The 21767-nt window shown below is 44.0% G+C and overlaps 1 protein-coding gene across 5 annotated transcripts in view; it reads left to right on the top strand.

Moving 5' to 3' along the window:
• GALNTL6 (polypeptide N-acetylgalactosaminyltransferase like 6) overlaps nucleotides 1-21767 on the top strand; it is a 927557-nt gene that overhangs the window by 412558 nt on the left and 493232 nt on the right. For all 5 annotated transcript variants that reach the window (XM_034401355.2, XM_034401356.3, XM_034401354.3 and 2 more), the window contains exon 4: nucleotides 13423-13561. In XM_034401355.2, the coding sequence (XP_034257246.1) occupies nucleotides 13423-13561 (139 nt within the window). The remainder of the gene's footprint in view (nucleotides 1-13422; nucleotides 13562-21767) is intronic.

Here is a 21767-nt window from a genome sequence, read left to right as displayed (position 1 = left end):
CAAACCAGAGAGAAGTGGGTTTCATACTTCATTAAAAAGTGGGCAGAACTATAGAAAGTTTTTGAACAGTCAGTGATAAGGTAATGGCAATTCAGATCAATGGAAAACCTCGCGACAATTCTGAAAATTTACACTCCCACTGCATGGACTCAGCAGTAGAGAATATCAAAGAATTCTATGCTGAAATTAAGGAAATTCTGAAACAAATACCAAAGAAAGACATTACTATATTATTAGAGATTTCAGTGCTGAAGTGAGAGAAATGGAGGAAACCAGGATCATGGGCAAGTTTGGCCATGGTGAATGAAATGAGACAGGAGAACATCTGAGTCATCTATGTCACAAATAACAGCTAAGCATAATGAACATGTGGCTTGAATAACTCAAGCAATGTCTTTACCAAATAGTGTCATTGAAAAAGGGCGTTGGTCCTACCTGATACGCCCGTTCTCTCCCGCGGGAGGGAACGGCAGGCAGCGCGGGTAAACTCAGTCAGTAGACCAATCAGGACCGGGTCTGCAATGATGTTTAGCCCCGCCCTTCCTGCTGCTCTCTTCAGTTTATCGGCGAGGTAATCACTGCAGACTGTTGCGTGTCTCCTGCTGATAGAAAGGAAAGGTGAGTACGACCCACCCCACCCCGACACCCGAAGGCGCAGCCCCAATAGGGAGGGGGCTGCCTGCCGTTCCCTCCCGCGGGAGAGAACGGGCGTATCAGGTAGGACCAACGCCCTTTCTCCTCCCTGGTTGGGAACGGCAGGCAGCGCGGGACATACCAAAGCTTGATGTCCAACGGGAGGGCAGTACTCGGGCGAGCCGCAGATCAGGAAACACGGACCCGTTGTAGGACCCGTCTGCCGAACGCCGCATCAGCCGACGCGTAGGCATCCAGACGGTAGTGTCTAATAAAAGGTGTCGGGGTAGACCAAGTCGCCGCTTTGCAGACTTCTTCCAAGGACGCTTGAGTAGCCCAAGCCGCGGAGGTGGCTGCACTCCTGGTGGAATGTGCAGTCACCCTGTTGGGGACCGCAAGCGACTGTGACTCATAAGAGAAGGCAATTGTGGCCCGGATCCATCGGCCCAAGGTCGGAGCAGACACCTTGATCCCCATCGTGGTAGGTTGGAACGAGACGAATAAAGCCTCGGTCTTGCGAAAGGAGGCAGAACGAGAAAGGTATATCCGCAAAGCCCTACGGACGTCGAGCTTGTGCCACTGTTCCTCGAGCCGGTGAGACGGGCGAGGGCAAAAATTGGGCAAGGCGACCTCCTGTGATCGATGGTATACAGAATTCACTTTGGGAAGGAACGTGGGGTCCAAACGGAGGACCACCTTGTCGTGATGGAAAACACATAAGTCTTGTCGGATCGACAAGGCGGCCAGTTCGGAAATGCGACGAGCGGATGTAATCGCCACCAAAAATGAAACTTTAAAGGAGAGAAATTTCAGGGAAGTCGTCCGGAGAGGTTCGAAGGGCGATTGAGTGAGAGAGGACAAGACCTTTGAGAGATCCCAGGTAGGGAAACGGTGAATGACCGGGGGGCTCAAGTTGGAAGCGCCCCGCAGAAATTGGCGGATCAGAGGATCCTTGGTAACAGTTGTCAGAGAAGCACATGCGGAGATGGAAGCCAAGGCCGCTACCTGCCGCCTCAGGGTAGAAGGGGCAAGGCCAGAGTCGAAGCCTTCCTGGAGAAAACCGATGACGTGCTCAACCGAGGGCGAAGTCGGACAAACCTGGCGGGCCGAGCACCATGATGAAAAGGAGCGCCAGGTAGACTCGTAGATACGAGCTGTGGAGGGGCGCCGCGCCGCCTGGATGGTTTTGATGGCGGCAGGGGGGATATTGGCCCTCGTCAAGAATCCCCGCTCAGTCTCCAGGCGGTTAACTGTAGCCATTGGGGCTCTGGGTGGACCAGAGCCCCCTGCAGAAGGCAAATTCGCTCGTCCGGTATTCGCCATGGACTGGCCGTGGACAGGGAGACCAGGTCCGAAAACCAGGGCCGGTGAGGCCAATGAGGAGCTATGAGGATCAGCTCCGACTTCTCCTGTAGGAGTTTCCTGAGGACCCGTGCGATGAGAGGCAGGGGGGGGAAGGCATAAAGAAGCACCCCCCGAGGCCAGGGAGAGCGAAGGGCATCCACCGCCTCTGCTCCTGGGGACGGGAATCTGGAAAGGAAACGAGGGACCTGATGGTTGGAGTGGGAAGCGAACAAGTCAACCTCGGGAAGGCCAAAGCGGTGAGAAAGGTCCAGAAAGAGGTCAGGGTGAAGCTGCCATTCAGAATGGTCCACCCAATTGCGGCTAAGAGAATCAGCCTGAACGTTAGATTTGCCAGAAATGTGAGAAGCCGTCAGAGAGGCCAAGTGAGTCTCGGCCCAGAGGCCGAGTTGTAAGGATTCGTGAAAGAGGGATCTAGAGCGGGTGCCACCCTGCCTGTTAACGTGGGCCTTGGCGGAAACATTATCGGTTAACACAAGAACGTGCTTGCCCTGAAGAAGGGGAAGGAAATGACGTAAGGCGAGAAAAATCGCCCGTAATTCCAGAAAATTAATAGAGGAGTCCTTCTCCGCTGCGGTCCAAAGGCCCTGAACCATATGGGAATCTAAGTGCGCCCCCCAGCCGGAAAGGCTCGCATCAGTCGTAAGAACAGACCGATGAGGTTCTCGAAACAGGGTGCCATTGGCAATAGCCGAAGAAGACCACCATCTTAGAGAGTCCAAAACCTTCGAAGGAAGGGAGACTTTGCGCAACGAGGAAACAGATAGAGAACGCTGAAAGGGAAGAAGGAACCATTGGAGGCGCCTGCTATGTAAGCGGGACCAGGGGACGATGTCGAAGGAGGACACCATTTTCCCCAGAAGACGGGAGAGAGCCAGAACAGACATGGGCCGGCCGTCCAGACATTGAGAAGCCAGGTCAGATAAGCTGGCCTGACGCGACGGGGAGAGAAACACCATGGATGACACCGTGTCGATGACAGCCCCTAAATGCTGGAGACGGGTCGAAGGCGTTAGAGAACTCTTGGCCCAATTGATTAGGAAACCATGAGCTTGAAATAAACGGATAGAAGTAGAGACATCCTGCTGAGCCCCGGGAAGGGAGGAGGAAAGGATCAGAATGTCATCCAAGTAAAATAAAATACGAATGGGAAGGGACCGAATATGAGCGACAAGGGCCGCCATCAATTTAGTGAAGACTCTGGGCGCAGAGGAAAGGCCGAAAGGGAGAGCCCTATATTGATAGTGAGAGCCCCTAAAGTAAAAACGGAGAAATTTACGGTGGGGTGGAAAAATGGGGACATGCAAATAGGCCTCGGTCAGGTCGACCGAGGCAAGGAAATCACCTTCACGAATGCACTCCAAGATGGTGTGAAGGGAGTGCATTTTGAACCGGCGGTATTTTATGAACCGGTTCAAAGATTTCAGGTCCAGTATGGCCCGCCAGCCCCCCGAGGATTTGGGGACAAGAAAGAGGCGAGAGTAAAAACCGGACCTGCGTTCTGATGGAGGAACGGGCTCGATGGCTTTAATTTTAAGAAGGTGAGCAACAGCAGCCTCCATACGGGCACGGGAAGGAGGATCGCGCGAGAGAGAACAGGGGACGAAAACCCGAGGAGGAGGTGAACTAAACTCCAAACGAAGACCCTCCCGAACAGTAGAACAAACCCAAAGATCAGAGGTAGTGGCGTCCCAGGAACTGGAAAAAAAGGAAAGACGGCCCCCTACCAAGTAGTCTGGAATTCCTTTAACGAGATTTGCGGAAGGGGCGACCTCTGCCGCCGCGGGGAAACCGTCTCGGGGGGAATCTGGGATGGGATCTGACCTGAAAGTCCTGGTTCTGCATCCCTCTGGAGGGGAAGCTGCGAGAGGAGCGGTTGTAGGAGGTGCCGCTGTCAGATGGACGAAAGGACTGGGCCCGATAATAAGGCTGTTGACGAAAATCCGATCTACGGGAAACAACTGGAAAAATTTTCTTGTGATCCCTGGTTTCCACCAAAATAGGGTCGAGGGCGGAGCCAAAGAGGGACCTACCCTCGTAAGGAGAAGCTGCCAGACGCCATTTACTCCTGGCATCAGCCTGCCAATGGCGGAGCCAGAGGAGCCTCCTGGAGGAGACGGAAGACCCCATGGCCTTGGCTGAAAAGCGAGCTGTGTTGAGGGTGGCGTCAGCCGAAAATTCCATTGCGGCCAGAATTTTATTAATGTCTTGGTGGGAGCGTGTGTCAGAGGCCGGGAGGCGGTCCTGCAGCTGCTTCAACCACAAAATGGAAGCCCTGTTGAAGAATGATGCCGCCGAAGCGGTTCTTACCGCCCATGCAGAAGCTTGATGATTTTTGATCAGAGTCCGCTCGGCACGTTTATCCTCAGGACGCAATGACTCCTCAGGAGGGCCAGCAAGATGGGAAGAGGAGGCTAAGGCCACAACAGGAGCATCCACAACCGGCACCTGTAACAAGTCAGCAAAGTCAGTAGGAATAGCATAGAGCTTTTTGTCCTGAGAATTGGGCAAGGGGCCAGTGCCCGGAGAGGCCCATTGTCTCTTTACCACATCCGTGAATAATTTCGGTGCAGGCAAGGTATCCACTCTGCTAGGTTGTTCTGAAAAGAGAGAAGCAGATGGGTCATCAGAGGAGGAAGCCGCTCCCTGGGAAGTGGGAGCAGGCAACATTTTGGTGACAGATAGGGCCTTAAAGAGCAAGGAGCGGAATAGGTGGGGTTTGAAAAGGCCAACGAAGGCTGGTTGATCGGGCTCCAGACCCTCATCATCAGACCATTCTTGGTCCAGGGCAAGGTCCTCAGCGGACAGAGAGGCCTGGCTAGCAGAAGCTGGGGAGCAAGGTCTGTCCAGGTGGGGAGAAGCTGCTCCCCTGTGGGAAAAACCACTGACTTGACTGGCGTAGTCTGCCACCTCCGATTCCGCACGCTGGTTGAGGCCCTCAGAGATCCCCTTGCGTATAGCTGATGATATAAGAGAAGCCAGGGCAGGAGAAATAGAAGAAGGCAAGGATTCCAAGGTAGCAGGGAGGGGAGGTGGTGGAAGGACAGAAGATGGGGGGGAGGGGGGGGAAGGAGGGGGGGCTGGCAGACAGAAGAAACAGCAGGTAATGGAGCTTGAATGGTGGATTCATGAGAGAGACCCTCCTGGGGTAGGGTGGCAAACAGAATGGCCGCTGCACTGGAAGAGGGAGAAGCCCCCATTTCAAGGCGATCCGGTGAAAGGGAAGATCTGTGCGTGGCCTGGGGTTGAACATGAATAAGGGCAGCCTGGGAATTAGCATCCAGAGTAGAGGCCTGAGGGGGTTGAACAACAATCTCCTTGGCGGCCTGCAGCTGCGCTTTCTGAACGGCCCGTTCCAACGCCCTGTGCCTACGCTGTTCATCCTTCTTAAGCTGAGATGATTTATGGGGCTTTTTATGGCTCTTCTGAAGCCCTGAAGTGCCCTCCCCAGGATCGCTGTTATGGCGCTTCCTTGAATTACTAGGGACAGTCCCACGGCCAGCTCTGGATGAACGGGAGTCCGCCATCTTGCCAATCAAGTTTTGGCGCGAAGGAGAAAATGGAGGGAAGGCCCCAGTACTCACTGCGCACCACACACGACAAATCAGCGAAAATTTGAAGCGCCAGGAGGCTCGCCAAAAGCTGCTAAGCAAAGGCTTGAGAAATGGCAGCGAAAACGTCAGCAAGGGCGAGAGGGGGCGAGCGCGTTGCAGGACAGGGCTCCGGAGCGAACTCGTGGGCCCAGCCTGATAAGGAGCCAGCCGGCAACCTGATTGACGCTAGGAGCCGTCCAGGGAACAGGAGGAGATTCCAAGCCGAAAGGCCTCTCGATCGCCCAGATAGCTCTTAAAAGAGCTGTTTGTTTGTTTTGCTCTTTTTTTTTTTTTTTTTTGAAGAACAGCAGGAGACTAAACCGTCCAGGTCGACCGAGTCGATAAACTGAAGAGAGCAGCAGGAAGGGCGGGGCTAAACGTCATTGCAGACCCGGTCCTGATTGGTCTACTGACTGAGTTTACCCGCGCTGCCTGCCGTTCCCAACCAGGGAGGAGAACAAATTGACTACATATTTTGCAAAAAAAGTGGAAAAGTTCCATCCTTGCTGTGAAAACATTCCCTGACATAGGTCATGCGTCAGTTGCCAAGGTAAAGTTCAGATGCTGCAGGGTCAAATGGCCACCCATGATTCAGAAATTTAACATTGAGAAGATTCACCCAGCATATGCAGTTGAAGTTAAGAACATATTTGAACTGCTCAACATCACAGAAAGATAACCCTATGAGCTATGGGAGAAAATAAAAATAATTGTCACTGAAATAGGCCATGAACATATTACATACAAAAAAACAAATGAAATTGGCCAAAGGGATATCAGAAACTACAACAGAAGCTGCAGAAAAGAGAAGGAAAACAAAAGCCATTGGGGACGGAAAGAAATACGAAGATTAAAAGCAAAGCTCCAAAGAGAGGCAAGAAAAGATAAAGAAAAGTACTGGGCTGAGCAATGTAAGAAACTAGAGAAAGACCATGAGAGATCATACAAGAGAGTGTTTCATCTATGTAAAGAAAGCCAGAAATCCTTTATGGCAAGAAAGGCTGTGGCCAGAGGATGTGATGGGCAGGAATTGCATGACCAACTAGCAATCAGAGAAAGATGGCAGGAATATACATTAAAGCTTTACACAAATGAAAAAAAGGCCAAGCCATAAAACTGACCTATGAGAAATAGAATCGGATATCTTGGAGAAGGAAGTATAATCTATAAGAGTAATGACATCAGCGTCAAAACCAAATGCCGATTAGTTAATGCAATATTTTTTCCAATTGCTGAGTATGGCTGTGAAACTTGGATTCTGAAAAAGACAAATAGGAGAAAGGTGGACGCCTTTGAACTGTGGTGCTGGAGGTGACTATTAAGCATCCCATGGACCGCAAATATAACAAATAAAGAAGTCCTAGACTGAACTTTATCAAAAAACATCACTTCAAGTCAAGATCGCCAGACAGAGGCTGTCATACTTTGTTCATGTCATAAGAACTGATTCATTCGAAAAGTCAACCAAGCTGGGAGTGATCAGCAGAAAATGGAAAAGGGCCTGCCCAGTGGCTGGGCATTATAAAGGATGACACCAGGATCTGAAGGAGGTGATGCAAGACAGGAAGCATGGAGAGTGCTGCTCCACAGAGTGGTGATGGTCTGACACAACTTAATGGCTGATGATGGCGACAATGGTATTAAGAAACAAATGTGGATATTTGATTCAGGATAAATTGATGTTATCTTTTGGGACAATTGGAGATAGATAAAATGGCCATGGTGACTTTTCTATGAGTTGATTACAATAACAGTTTGTTAACAAACTTTAATCTAGCTTTTCTTATTACTATTTTTCCTGTTAACTGGTCATTAATGTAGTATAAAAATGTCAGGTTAATAATTTGCAAATAGATTTAGTATTTTTAAAAAATGAGTCTCTTTCTCAAGGGGTCAGGAACTAATATTGTTGTAATATATTAATCAGTATCCAGGTAAGTGGATAATAAGAGTGTATGTGTTAGGATCTTTTAATGATGTCTTATTTTTGTTAGTTTTTTTCCTTTGGTTGTTATTAGGTTTTTTGGGTTTTTTTGAAATATATTTTTTGGCAAGTTGTTTTTTTTTTTTTTTGAAGTTTTGTATTTGTGTTTCCAACTTTTTTTTAATAAAATAAAAATAGAAAAAAAGAATTAGCAATAAAATTAATTCCACTTATATCAAAAAAGAATCCTTCTCTAGCCTATGCTATAATGTCTCTCTAGAAAACCGTTTATACTTTACATAGAGGGGGTCAGCAATTATGAAAACTTGTTTCTATGGTCCATGGAGATGACATTCCCTAGCTAGGCCACTGGGCATCATAATGAATACAGTCACCAAATTTCAACCTATGTGTTACCAACAATGTTTCAGTAAGCTATTGTATAGCTCATTAAAACTCCTTCAGAGATGAGATCAAAACAACTATTCACATAATACTTAGATATCAGCACAGATTTTAATTTATTGACAAGTTAATTCTATGTACTTTATGTTTACTCAAAAGGAAGGCTTTCTGAATTCGGCGGTGTTAACCAATAAGGAATAATATGCATATATATGTAAACATCAGGATGTAACTTTTAAACTTTGAGAATTTGGGTTATCTTTCACATTTGCTGAATTGGAACTAACTTCATAGTATTGCTTTCATAATAATTACATTAGCAATTTTAACCAATTTATGTAATGGTTAAGAATCAGGCAAGAAATTAGGAATCTGTGAGATCTGGTCCTGTCTTAGACATGAAACCATCTGGGTGATCTTGGGCCGGTTATTATTCTTATGAAGACAGCAAAGGTAGACCACTTCCTAAAAAATATTGCCAAGAGTATAGGGACTAGTTCATTAGTTAACATGACTTGAAACCTTCAGGTTAACATGACTTGAAACCACAAAAATCATCATCATCATCATCATCATCATTATCATCATCATCATCATCATCATTTAATTATCAAGTTTAGCTAATAAATTTGGCTATGGTACCATGGTACCAGAATCTATGTTTGCCGCTTTAGACAATTCAGACATCTGCTATGTTACACTCCATTGTTTTCTTCCATTTTCCTTTTATGATCTCCAGCGCCAATCCTGCCAGTCTCATCTTTCAAAACAATTATTATCTTTATCTAAAGTAACATTGCAGTTAATACAATTAAGCAATGAAATATTTTAGGATAAATTGAGCCAGAAAGACATATCTAAGAAAAGAGTGTGAATCAGGATCCATTGTCTTTAATTATTAAATAATTTACATTCATAAGAAAAGAGAAAGCAAGCAAGCAAAATTAACATGCAAGTATCCAAAATAAGAGAGCAAGTCTAATGTAATGGTTAAGACATGAGGCTAGAAACTGGGGGCCCATGAGTTCTAGTCCCACTTTAAGCACAAAACTAGCTGGATGACCTTAGCCCAGTTGCTTTCTCTCAACTCTTGTAAAGAGGCAACAGCAAACCATTTCTAAAAAATCATTGGCAAGAAAGATGCAGGAACTGGTCCAGTCAATCTTGGACATGATTGAAAAAAAGGAGAAAAAAATCCAAAATAAAAGCTTATTCAAAGCTGAAATAAAATATGCCTATGTTATGTTCAAATCCAATGTTTTTTTATCATCATTGCTATGGCATAGACTTTGGCTGGATGCATTATCTTTCACTGCTTCTTCAAATGGCTTATTAAAAAGTTGATGTCAACTAATTTTTTAAATTATTAAATGTATATGCTGTCCATCTTGTTAGGTGACTCTGGCTTACAATCAGTGGTGGGTTCTAAAAATTTTTACTACCGGTTCTGTGGGTGTGGCTAGGTGGGGGGGCATGACTGAGTGGGTGTGGCCAACTTGACATCACTCACGCACTCAGTCACATGACCCCCCCGCCAAGCCACGCCCACCGAAACGGCAAAAGTTTTTGGGACTTTTTGTCATTTTTTTTTTGACACTCCAGCTCCATATTCAAGTCAGGACGCGGTGGGGTGGTGGTTGTTGTCTTGGCTTTCCTTCCATTGCCCTTCCTGGCCAAAAAGTGCCCCTTCTCACCTCTGACAGGCCTTCCTCATGGTTGCAGCCAGAGCACCCCACTCCTGCTGGCCGGGTCCTGTATGCGAGATGAGCATGCAAGAGAAAGGCTTTCCTCTGGATCTCAGGGGCAGCTTCACTGAGGATGCGCCCAGGCCCCCAGTTAAGGGGGTGACCCTGTTTCCACAGCCCGCCAGCCATGGCTTTTCAGCCGAGAAGGGCAATGGAGGGAAAGCACGAAGGAGCTTCCTTCTCGCCGGCCGACTGGAGAACTTTTTGGCGTTGTTGTTGCCGAGCTCCTGGAGCTTCCTTCTCACCGGCCGGCCGGAGAACTTTTTGGTGTTGTTGTTGCTGAGCTCCTGGAGAACCACGCTCATGCGAGCCTGCATGAGCGTGGAGCCAGCTGGGGTCAAGCTAGGCAGGCCAGGGCCAGAATTTGACACTCGGGGATGGCAAGGTTAGCATGCTCCCAGCCACGCCCTGCGTGGCCTCTGCCAGCTCAGGGCAGCGGACTCAGCTGCAGCCCAGACAAGCTGAGGAACTGCGGGGAGCCTCCCGCATGTTGCACCCCCCTCCCAGCATTCGCCCGGGTCTCACCGCTGTTTTCGGGCGCCCAGCTTACTGGGCTGCCCCCATCCCTGTCCCAGCTCCAACGGTGGTGGCTTCAGGAGACGCTGGAGACACGGAGGTGCAGGCGAAGGCTGGGAGGGGGGGTGCAACACACAGGAAGCTCCCTGCAGTTCTTTGGCTCTTCTGGGATGTAGCTGAGCCCGCTGCCCTGAACCGGTGGACAGAGGCACCCCTCCCAGCCAGATCTTTCTGGATTTGACTTGGACGAAAGTGCAGCTCATGGCTGCTACATTTCACTGTGCTGCACTAGCAAAGGGGAAGAAACAGCAAGTGGAGAGCACACAGAGCAGCTCCAGTCCATGTGTTCTCCAGGTCAGTGGCTGTTTCTCTCCTTTTCTGTTCTTTATGGGAAAGCATTTGGCACAGCACAGTGAAATTTAGCAGCCATGAGCCGTGTTTTCCTCTAAGTGCTGTGGGCAGTAGAGGGAAACAGGTGCTTCTCCCTGCACAGAGCTTTTCAGATGAGACTTGGAGGAAAGCACAGCTCATGGCTGCCACATTTTGCTCCAACAATGAGTTTGGCGGAGATCTAAGGAAACGTCTTCCAGCTCTTCATGATAAAAAGAAGCAGCAGCGGAGGCGATGGGCATGTGTGTGTGTGTCCCTCCGCAAGGACTTGGAGGCAGACACTGCTCCTCTGAGATAAAGAAGCGGCGGTGAAGCCCTGGCTGTCACCCGGGAGAGGACTCTGGATGGTCACACATGCCCCTGTCGCCTCTGCTGCTGCTTCTTTTGCTTTCAGCTTCTTGCCACTCTTAAAGTCATTCGTGAAGAGCTGCAAGACATTTTCTTAGATCGCTGACACTCCAACAATGAGTTTGGCGGAAATCTAAGGATAAGTCTTCCAGCTCTTCATGATCGACTTTAAGAGTGACAAGAAGCCGACAGCAAAAGAAGCGGCAGCAGCATTTGTGTGTGGTGTGTCCCTCCACGGTCCTTTCCCGGGTTACAGCCAGGGCTTCGCCGCTGCCTCTTTTCCTCAGAAGGGGGTGTCTGCCTCCCTTCACATGCAGTGCACATGTGCAGCAGCCCTGGGATCTCTGCCCGCCCTCCCACAGCACCGCTGCTGCCACCACCCCTCTCAGCTCCAGTGCAGTGCTCCGTCTCCCCGAAGGGCTACCCGCCCACCCATTGGCCGGGCTGGAAGGCAGGCAAGCATGGCAGGGCCATGGGGAAGGGAGCTAGCTAGCCGGGTGGCCCCGACATGCTTGCCTGCCTTCCTGGCCAGGCCCGCTTGCCTGCCTTCCTCCCCACCACTGCCTCTTTGTTCGGCTGCTTACCTTCCACGGCGGCTGGTCCAGAGTCAGGAAGGCAAGCTGACCCAAGTTTTCTGCGGCTCCCAGACAGCTGCTTTCTCCTCAGGCCACCAAAAAGTACTGGTATGAAAAGCTGCTGCCGTCATCGCCATGTTCTTCACACACGCGCATCCCATTGGACTGTTCTGTCCCCGTCTCACACATGCACACCAGCAGTCGACCAAGAGTTAAAATAAACCAGCAGACAAGAATTTCCTTTGATAACAAAATTGGCAGCAACCCAGTGGTTGCTTGCCAATAGTCTTTACTTCCAAAGGGCGGTTTATCTCCTCTGACCGAAAACATCAAAGTCCACAAAAGCCAAAGAATAGTCAAGTCCAGTCCAAAAAATCAGTCCAAGCAGAGCATATAACAAAGTTCCAGAAATGCAGAATGACTTGCTAGCTTTCCATTTTGTCTGTCATAAAGCCTAAATGGCCACCACACTCCCTTTTATCCCCTGTGGGGTGTGGTCCAGTGGCTCAGCTTAATCTCTGGCACGCCTCCTTCTCTGCTGCGTGCACTTGTCTTTCCAACGCTGTCGAGGATCCAGCCAAGACTTATCTCCGTTGCTGTCTAACTGCGGCTGCTCGGAAGTGCCTGGCTCCTGGCCTATTTCTTCTCCTTCGGAAGACACCTGAGGCATTGCCAGAGAGGAGGGTCCTGGAGAGGGAGGCCTTGCCAACTCCTCTCCTTCACTTTCGGAGTCTTCTCCCTCCGATAAGATGGGCTTGGGGGTCGGAGTCACAACATGGACTTACAAAGCAATGGGATGCATGTGCGCAAAGAACATGGCAGCGACAAACATGGCGGCCAGGGCGAGTGAGCAGTGACCGGGGGACCGGTTTGGGGGTTTGGCCAGCCAGTCATTACTACCGGTTCTACCGGTGCGAACTGGGAGCAACCCACAATGGCTATAATTTTAAAATAAGGTGCTATTTTGCTACTAAAGTACATGTATTATCCATTCTTTTCCTTGATAAAACAGGTCTCTGGTCTAAGACTGTAGTAAACTGCTTGAATCGATTGATAAAACAAGTGACTAGTTATAGGAAAGTAGTTTTAATCATATTAATTGATCAACTTCTGTATTTTTCTTAACACTTTGGAAGGAAAACTTTTCTGATCACATTTGTGGCCAGTTCCACATTTCTTAAAGTAGCCATACCTACCTTGTATCCATATAAATGGTTGGTCCACTCTGACTCTTTTCTAATTCTATACATTAAATACAAAAATAAGAGTTCCACCTTTCCAATAAGGATTTAACATTGATAACTACTAGAGCAAAACTTCTTTCAATGAACTTAACCTTATGGCTTTAGAATACTGTACAGTATATTTCAGGGCTGTCAAACTCCTGGCCCGTGGGCCAGATGCATCACATGCCCATTCCTGGTTTAATAAAGGGGGGAGAGTCCCTATACTCACATGACACTGCCATGACGATGTGAGTTTGACATCCCTGGTATATTTCAAGACTGTAATAAAACAGAGATTACACCAAAATTCTGTTGCTTTTTCTATCCATTAGTATGTGTGTGTGTATGTAATGTGTGCATAAATCCATACACACACAGTTTTACAATATTTTTTTAATGTCACAAAATGCTTCAGCTTTGATTGAACAGTTGTATCTATGAAAAATAACAATAATAAAAACACAGACAAATCGTGACAATACTTCTGTGTAAAAATATGTCTTAATATGGTAGGTCAAAATTCCTGCTTTTCATTCCTTACTTTCCTGCTTATGGGGGATTCACCTTAAGAATGACAGCTTGAGAATTGTCAAGTTCATGTTTGACTCGGCACAGATTTGCCACATTTTAATTTACAGAAAAACTGCTAACTGTTTCTGAGATCTTATTCATCCCTGATCACATTTTGATTTAATACTATTTCAGGGAAAGGTGAACAAGGAAAGCCATATCCTGTCACAGAGGAAGACAGTGATGATTCTGCTTATCGGGAAAATGGTTTCAATATTTTTGTAAGCAACAATATAGCCTTGGAACGATCACTGCCAGATATCCGACATCCTAAGTAGGTACACTAAGTTTGATTATTATTACTCTCATTTAATATCTTTGTACTTACTTTCTTGCATAGAAGAATCTGAATCAATGGAAGGTGAGAAATGGTATAAAGCTGATAATGTTACAGTTTTTATAATGAATAAGAAAAGACACTGTCTTTCTTATTTTCACTGCAGACAGTGCTTGGCTATCTAATGCAAGGGAATTGTGAAACTTTTGTTCACATATATTAATGGCAGAATATAGGAAATACTGGTAGCAGCCTAAGCCTATCTTTCACTGGGTTGAAATATACAAAGTTCTACTTTGGATTGATAAACAAAAGACACACATTAATCAAGTATGTTTATCATCTGTTTAACAATTGCTCAGGAAGTCTAAGAAGCTATTATTTTGATGTCCAGTTGATTTGATTTGTACTTCAAGGTGTGATCTGACTCAAATATGTTCCAAATTATCCAATATGTAGATTACTAGAAAAGTAATGTAGGGACCACTGGTTCCACTGAATTTTCTGCATTTACCTGTCTTTAGAAATAAAAGTAAATTTATGGACAGATAAATGTAGAAAATTCAGAGAACCCTGTGATATTTTCCTAGTAATCTAGATGTTGAAGATCTTCAAATAGAATTGAGTCAGATGCTGTTGGACTGCTGTTGCTTGATTTCAGGACAGTATTTCCCAGAAATCTTCTTGAAGTAATGAAGTAACAAATTAAAACCAGCATCTCTACATTTTTTAGTCCAGATTTTTCAGAAAAGTTGTTAACCATCTTAGATTGAAATTTGTAGAGATACTGTTCTGACCCAGTTCCCCAAACACGACAAACCCTCTGAAGTTAATTCAAAGATTCCTTTATTAGGAGCCCCAGCAGCCCCAGCAAAACCACAGGCTAACAAGTCTGGCCAGGCAGGAGATGAATAGTTTCTCCCACATCTATTCCTCTCTGCCCCCTGCCTTTTATCCCCAGAGCTAGGATGGGCCTTTGCTAGCAGTGGTGGCTCTTCCTTCCCAAGGATTGGCCCACGGATTTCCACTGTTCTCCTCTCCTCTGCCTTCTGCACATCTGCATGTCAGGCACTGGACCCAGCTTTTCTTCATCAATCACCTCCAGACCAGGCTGTTGACTCTTCATCGGAAGGTTAATGGACAGCCCAGGCTCCATCTCTGTCTCTCTCTCTCTGCCACTTCCATTCTCTGTTCCCCTTTGGAGCTCTCAGATTTCCTTGATGCTGACCCTGACTCCCATGCCTCCTCCTCATCTGATTCACTGGAGGGGTTGGCGGCCGGCAGGCCACAACAGATACAATCAAACTGAATAGACAGAGTCTTAATCCAGTCCATCTTGAGGTTTGAAATATTGTCCTTCTTGACATCCAAGGTACAATAAACAGAGTAGATCCAAACAAATGGCCACAGTTTTTAGGAAATTGAATACAGAGTAGTCAGGACAGACACATGGATACACATTATTGGGCAGTCATGGAGAATATCTGGTGATTGACTACTTACAAGTAAATACACACAAGTATCTTAATCAAAACTTTGATCCAAACATAACCAGAACTGATGAGCTCTGATTATTGGCCCAGATAGTTTCCATGTACTTCTCTATATACTTGATTCTGCTTTGTCCTTTATTTTCTTATGTAAAACCAGTAAAGCTGCATTCAGCAGGCAAGACAGCAAATCTACAGATGCTGAGTTATGAAATGGCTGGGTGAAATGCTTCCACCAAGTACTGCTCCATGAAGCCAATTCTGTCTGGCTCTTATCCTGCTCTTCTTTCTTAATGATATGGCATACTGTCAGAGCACCAACCATACCCTAATTATAAGTCTTATTGAAGTATGTTGGGAGTAGATTGATGGCAGACTTTATTTAAACAGAAGAAAATTATACCAGTCCTAAACTATTTGCATAGTAACTTTTAACTGTCATATGAAAATGACAGTTAAACGGGCCTGGTGGCTCAGCAGACTAAAAGCATTGTGATTAACACCAGCTGTCTGCAATTACTGTAAGTTCGAATCTCACCAGGCTCAAGGTTGACTCAGCCTTCCATCCTTTCTAAGGTAGGTGAAATGAGGACCCAGTTTGTGGGGGCAATAAGCTGACTTTGTATAAATATACAAAAGTATGAAGGCTATTGCTTATTGCTTAACGCATTGTAAGCCACCCTGAGTCTCCGGAGAAGGGCGGCATATAAATCAAATAAAAAAAAAAAGAATAGATGAGGGGAATTACTATAACAACACCACCACCACAAGTTGAAAAATAATTTCAGTCCTAGCCTGCATGATCACAGTAGAGCTTGTGGTAATTCTTACACCACAGATGTTGTAAAATTGCTGTGGGAGAAGACTGATCAGAATATTTGGACCAGGATTGTGAGGGTTTTGGTTTTTTTTTTTTGCAAGTTAGACAAATAGTGCTAGTTTTATTTAAGTAATTCTTATTAATTGCTAAGTGAAAATATCAAGTGGTCAAGCACCTTGGAGGTCCCACCACTGCATAAAACCTGTAACATGAATGGGGACTGAGCAAGAACAGAGCTCTGTTTTTATTTTTCTCCAATACAGCTTGCATTGAAAACTTTGCTTATGGATTATATATGGAAGATCTTAGTAAAACATTTATTTATACTGAGTTATGTTTGTTTGTTTAAGTGTCCCAGTCTTTCAGGCATTTTCTTTACATTTTGGCATTTAAATTTCCAGAATTCCAGCAGCATGGACAACAATTCTGGGAGTTGGAAAAGTACCAGATTGGGAAAGACTGATAAAAGTTTTTATTTTCAGTTTTTAAATATGTTTATCAAATTTTTAATACATCAAAAGTTCTTTCAAGAAGAGAAAGTATGAAACATTGAAAAGCTACGTATTAATCTCTATCACTTTCAAATGATCAATGGAATAAATTAACAGCATTTTATCTGATCTATCAATTTTAAATATTTTTTGTTTTGGCTGGAAAAATTAATTCAAATCACCTGAAATTATCTACAGTGGTTCCTTTTGGCCAAGAGTGCTTCTAGTTATATGGAGTTTTAATACCTAATTATAGAGCATTGAAGTAGCATTCTATTGCATGGTTGGCATGATAAAAAAAGGAGTGCATAATAGCTTTTGCTCTGAAAGGCTATCCTGATTTCCACTTGTGTTTAAAACTGTACCAAAGGAAACAGTATGAAAAATCATTTGACACACTATGGAGCTGAACTGCCACTTTCTCCTATTGTGTTTGTTGAACTATTCTTGCAAATTTGATTTTTGTCAACTGATAGCCAAATGGCCATGGCATTTCTTAAGAGACCCCAGAAATAAGGTGTTATCATGGTTACTTAATGGTACCATTAACATTTTGGTTTCTGCTCTTCCATTAACATTTTTATTTCATGAACCTAATACAGAATAATAGAGTTGGAAGAGCCCTTGGAGGTCTTTTAATCCCACCCCCTACTCAAGCAGGAGACCCTATACCATTCCAGACCATTGGCTGTCAAGTCTCTTCTTAAAAGCCTCCATTGATGAAGCAACCACAACTTTGAAGGCAAGCTATTCCACTGGTTAATTGTTCTCCATAAGAAGAAATTTTCCTTAGTTTTAGCTTCTGTGGCTTGCCAAGGGCATTGTCATTCTCAGACAAGACCTGAATTTGTAGGACAGTTTCTAACTGGAATAAAACCACAATTCACAGGTCTATTCCTGTGTTGTATTATGTTTTGGTTTATTTTATTTTATTTGTTCTAATAAGAGGCTGTTTGATATTAGGTGGATCAAAAATATTGTGCAAACTTAGCTTCTGCAGTCCTATGTACAATATTTTGATGAAGGCTATATGTTTAGGGTTGTTGTCCTACTATAGAATAAATTTGGGACCAATTACACACTTCCCTGGAATGACAGATAATTACCTGCCTGCATTTCTCAGCATTAAGGACACCATTGATCCTCACCAACTCCATTTGCAGAAATACAGCCCCAAACTTGCAAGGAACCTCCATCATACTTCACTGTTGCCTACAGACACTCATTATTTTACAGCTCTCTAGCCCTTTGGCAAACAAACTGCCTCCTGCTACAACCAAATATTTCAAATTTTGACTCATCGGTCCAGAGCACCTGATGCTATTTTTCTTTCACCCCAGTTCCTATGTTTTCATGCATAGTTGAGACACTTAGCCTTGTCAGAGATATGGCTTTTTGGCCACAATTCTTTCATGAAGACCACTTCTGGCCAGACCTGTCCAGTCAGTACATGGGTGTACCTGGGTCCCACTGGTTTTCACCAGTTCTGTGCTGATGGCACAGCTGGACATCTTCCAATGTTGAAGGGAAGTAAGCATGATGTGTCTTTCATCTGCTGCATTAAGTTTCCTTGACCACTGCATCTATGGTCCTCAACGTTGCCCGTTTTTTTGTGCTTTTTCAAAGGGGCTTGAACAGAACATCTTGAAACTCCCGGCTGCTTTGAAATTTTTGCCTGGGAGAGACCTTGCTGATGCAGTATATCTGTCTTTTGTCTTGTTCCTATGCTGTTTTGCCATGGTGTATGACCGCTGTCATGAAGCTGTCTTCCACAACCTCACAAAAGAGTTTGGCTGCTCCTCACCCAGTTTAAAGCCTCCTACATAGCTGTTTCTGTTTCAGTTAATGACTGTATTTCAACCTACGTATAAAATTGATGATCATTAGCACTTGCTTGGTATAATGTTTAAACATACACCTGACTCTAATCCTACAAAATCACTGACTTTGTGCAAGTGTAAGAATTGATCCTGTTTTGAAGGCAAAGGGTGGTCACCGCAAATATTGATGTGGATTTCTCTTCTGTTCATTTATTTTCCATTTTGTTACTTGAGAAAAATAAACTATTAACATTTCTATTTCTGAAAGCATTTTTAATTTATAGCATTTTTGCACAACTGCCTAACACTTTTGCACAGCACTGTATATAGTTGACACTTTATTTAAATTTGTGATTGCATTAACTCTGTATATGTCATACATTAAAATAAATAAATCTAAGATACATGGGTGGAAGGGGGATGTTAACAGCCATATGATTAAAAGATGAAAGTTTTACCCTGTTCTCTGGCTTTACAGGTGAGTTAAGTTTTATATTAGATTTTAATTTCCAGTTTAATACAGAAATATTCTGTAATGTTTGTACCCTCTAAAAGCTTTGAGGCAATGCACTACCATCATTGATGAAATTATTTTCATTTGTCCCACCCTTACTAATTTTACAGACCTGTCAAATGGTTGTGCAAATTACTAGTTATCACTGCTTTATCAAGTTCAGCTGACAAAGCTAGATTGAAAAAGAAATCTAGTATGGCTATAGCTAACTCCCATAAATTAATACTTTGACAGACTGAGACAATTACTATGTAAACCTTTGCTTGAAAATGTTTTACGCTAGTATTTTTCTGTGGCATACTGGTCGCTGGCTTGCTGTCAGGTAGTATTGTAGTCTCTCTGATAAAGAAAAGGTCAGCTCTTTCTCTCTCTGTCTGTCTTTAAAATACTCCACATTAACAATAGTTACAAAAACTGTCAAAAACTGAATGGAAAATTGAAACTTTCATTATCTCTTTGTTTTGACTTTGAAAATTGTGGTGGGGTTACTTTAATTTTCTCTGAATTCCTATACTTGTCATTTATTCTCTCTTATTTCCTAAACGTTTTGCAGAAAACATATCTCCCTTGTGATTTATCTGTTTTAGGTTAATTTTTATCCCACTTTTTATAAATAACTCAAGACAGAGAACTTATGTAACAAACCTTCCTCTTCCTATTTTTTCCTCATCCTGTGAGGTGAATCGGGCTGAGAAAGAGTGACTACCCCAAAGTTCCCATGCTGGCTTTAATGCCTAAGGCAGGACTAGAAATCACAGACTCCTGGTTTCTAGCCTGGTGCCTTAACTACTAATACTTGGGTCTTTTATGTTATTTTTTCCTTTATATATGCTTTTCTAGCAGGAACGGCATTTTTAAATCTGTTGAAATGTACAACAGATTTAAATGGTGATAGTGGTAGCTGATCTCCCACTAGTAACTCATAACAAGCATAACATATTATTGCTATAATTATGGAGTCAAAACAAACTTCAGTTCAATTAAAGGTCACTTTAATTGACCTTTTTAATAAACTCATAGAATTGGTGCCAACCCTATTTTACCATTTAAAAAGCTCAAGATGTTTTAAAATGTTGTCCTGCAGACTTTTAAAGATAGGGCTGCTGAAAATTTATTATTATGAAAGAGCAGGTAAGAAGAAGCATGTTTTTATTGGAGACTAGACTAGACTAGACTAGACTAGACTAGACTAGACTAGACTAGACTAGACTAGACTAGACTAGACTAAAATAGAATAGAATAGAATAGAATAGAATAGAATAGAATAGAATAGAATAGAATAGAATAGAATAGAATAGAATAGAATAGAATAGAATCAGTAGCAACCCACCACTGGTTCCATTGCAATTTACATTTCCATTCTTCTTTCAAAAAGAAAACAAAAACCTCCACATTCTTTTTTTCTAGAATAGAATAGAACAGAACAGAACAGAACAGAACAGAATAGTATTCTTTATTGGCCAAATGTGATTGGACACACAAGGAATTTGTCTTGATGCACATGCTCTCAGTGTACATAAAAGAAAAGATACATTCGTCAAGAATCATAAGGTACAACACTTAATGATAGTCATAGGGTCCAAATAAGCAGTCAAATCATATTAGGAAACAGTCAATATAAATCATAAGGATACCAGCAATAAGGTTAAAGTCATACAGTCATAAGTGGGAGGAGATGGGTGATAGAAACGATGAGAAGATTAATAGTAATGCAGACTTAGTAACTAGTTTGACAGTGTTGAGGGAATTATTTGTTTAGCAGAGTGATGGCGTTCAGGAAAAAACTGTTTTTGTGTCTAGATGTTCTGGTGTGCAGTGCTCTATAGCATCGTTTTGAGGGTAGGAGTTGAAACAGTTTATGTCCAGGATGCGAGACGTCTGTAAATATTTTCACAGCCCTCTTTTTGACTCGTGCAGTATATAGGTCCTCAATGGAAGGCAGGTTGGTAGTAATTGTTTTTTTCTGCAGTTCTAATTATCCTCTGAAGTCTGTGTCTGTCTTGTTGGGTTGCAGAACCAAACCAGACAGTTATAGAGGTGCAGACGACAGACTCAATAATTCCTCTGTAGAACTGTATCAGCAGCTCCTTGGGCAGTTTCAGCTTTCTGATTTGGCGCAGAAAGAACATTCTTCATTGTGCTTTTTTGATGACGTTTTTGATGTTAGGTGTCCATTTTAGGTCTTGAGATATGGTAGAACTTAGAAATTTGAAGGTCTCTACTGTTGATACTGTATTGTCTAGTATTGTAAGAGATGGTAGTACTGGAGGGTTTCTCCTAAAGTCCACCACCATTTCTACGGTTTTGAGTGTGTTCAGTTCCAGATTGTTCCGGTCGCACCACGAGGCTAGTTGTTCAACCTCCCATCTGTATGCGGATTCATCATTGTCTTGAATGATACCGATCACTATTGTGTCATCTGCGAACTTCAGTAGTTTAACAGATGGATCGTTTGAGATGCAGTCATTGCTATAGAAAGAGAAAAGAAGTGGAGAGAGCACACAGCCTTGTGGGGCCTCTGTGCTAATTGTACAGGTATCTGATGTGATTCTGCTTAGCTTCACCTGATGCTTCCTGTCTGTTAGGAAGCTTATGATCCACTTACAAGTGTGTTCATACCGCTAGCTGGTTTAGCATAGTTAGAAGAATGTCTGGAATGATGGTGTTGAATGCTGAACTAAAGTCTACAAAGAGGACCTTGCGTAGGTCTTTGGAGATTCAAGATGTTGTAGGATGTAGTGCAGAGCCATATATAACAGCATCATCTGTTGATCTATTTGCTCAGTATGCAAATTGCAGGGGGACTAACAGCGGATCCATGATGGTTTTCAAGTGGGACAGCACTAGCCTTTCAAAGGTTTTAATAACTACAGATGTTAGCACAACTGGTCTGTAATCATTCAGTTCCTTGGAGCTATACTGGTAATAATTAAAGTTTCTTTTAAATTGATATTTTAAATACAAGACAATTTCTTCCATTATAATCATATAAGAAAGTGTGGCATAGAGAAAACTATATTCTCAAATATAGCTAGCTATTCTGTTACACTTTCAAAGAAGCCTTTTGT

This window comes from Pantherophis guttatus, chromosome 8 (assembly GCF_059756535.1).
Source record: "Pantherophis guttatus breed Tessera chromosome 8, ASM5975653v1, whole genome shotgun sequence".
Classification (NCBI taxonomy): domain Eukaryota; kingdom Metazoa; phylum Chordata; class Lepidosauria; order Squamata; family Colubridae; genus Pantherophis; species Pantherophis guttatus.
This window is presented reverse-complemented; position numbering and strand designations above follow the sequence as displayed.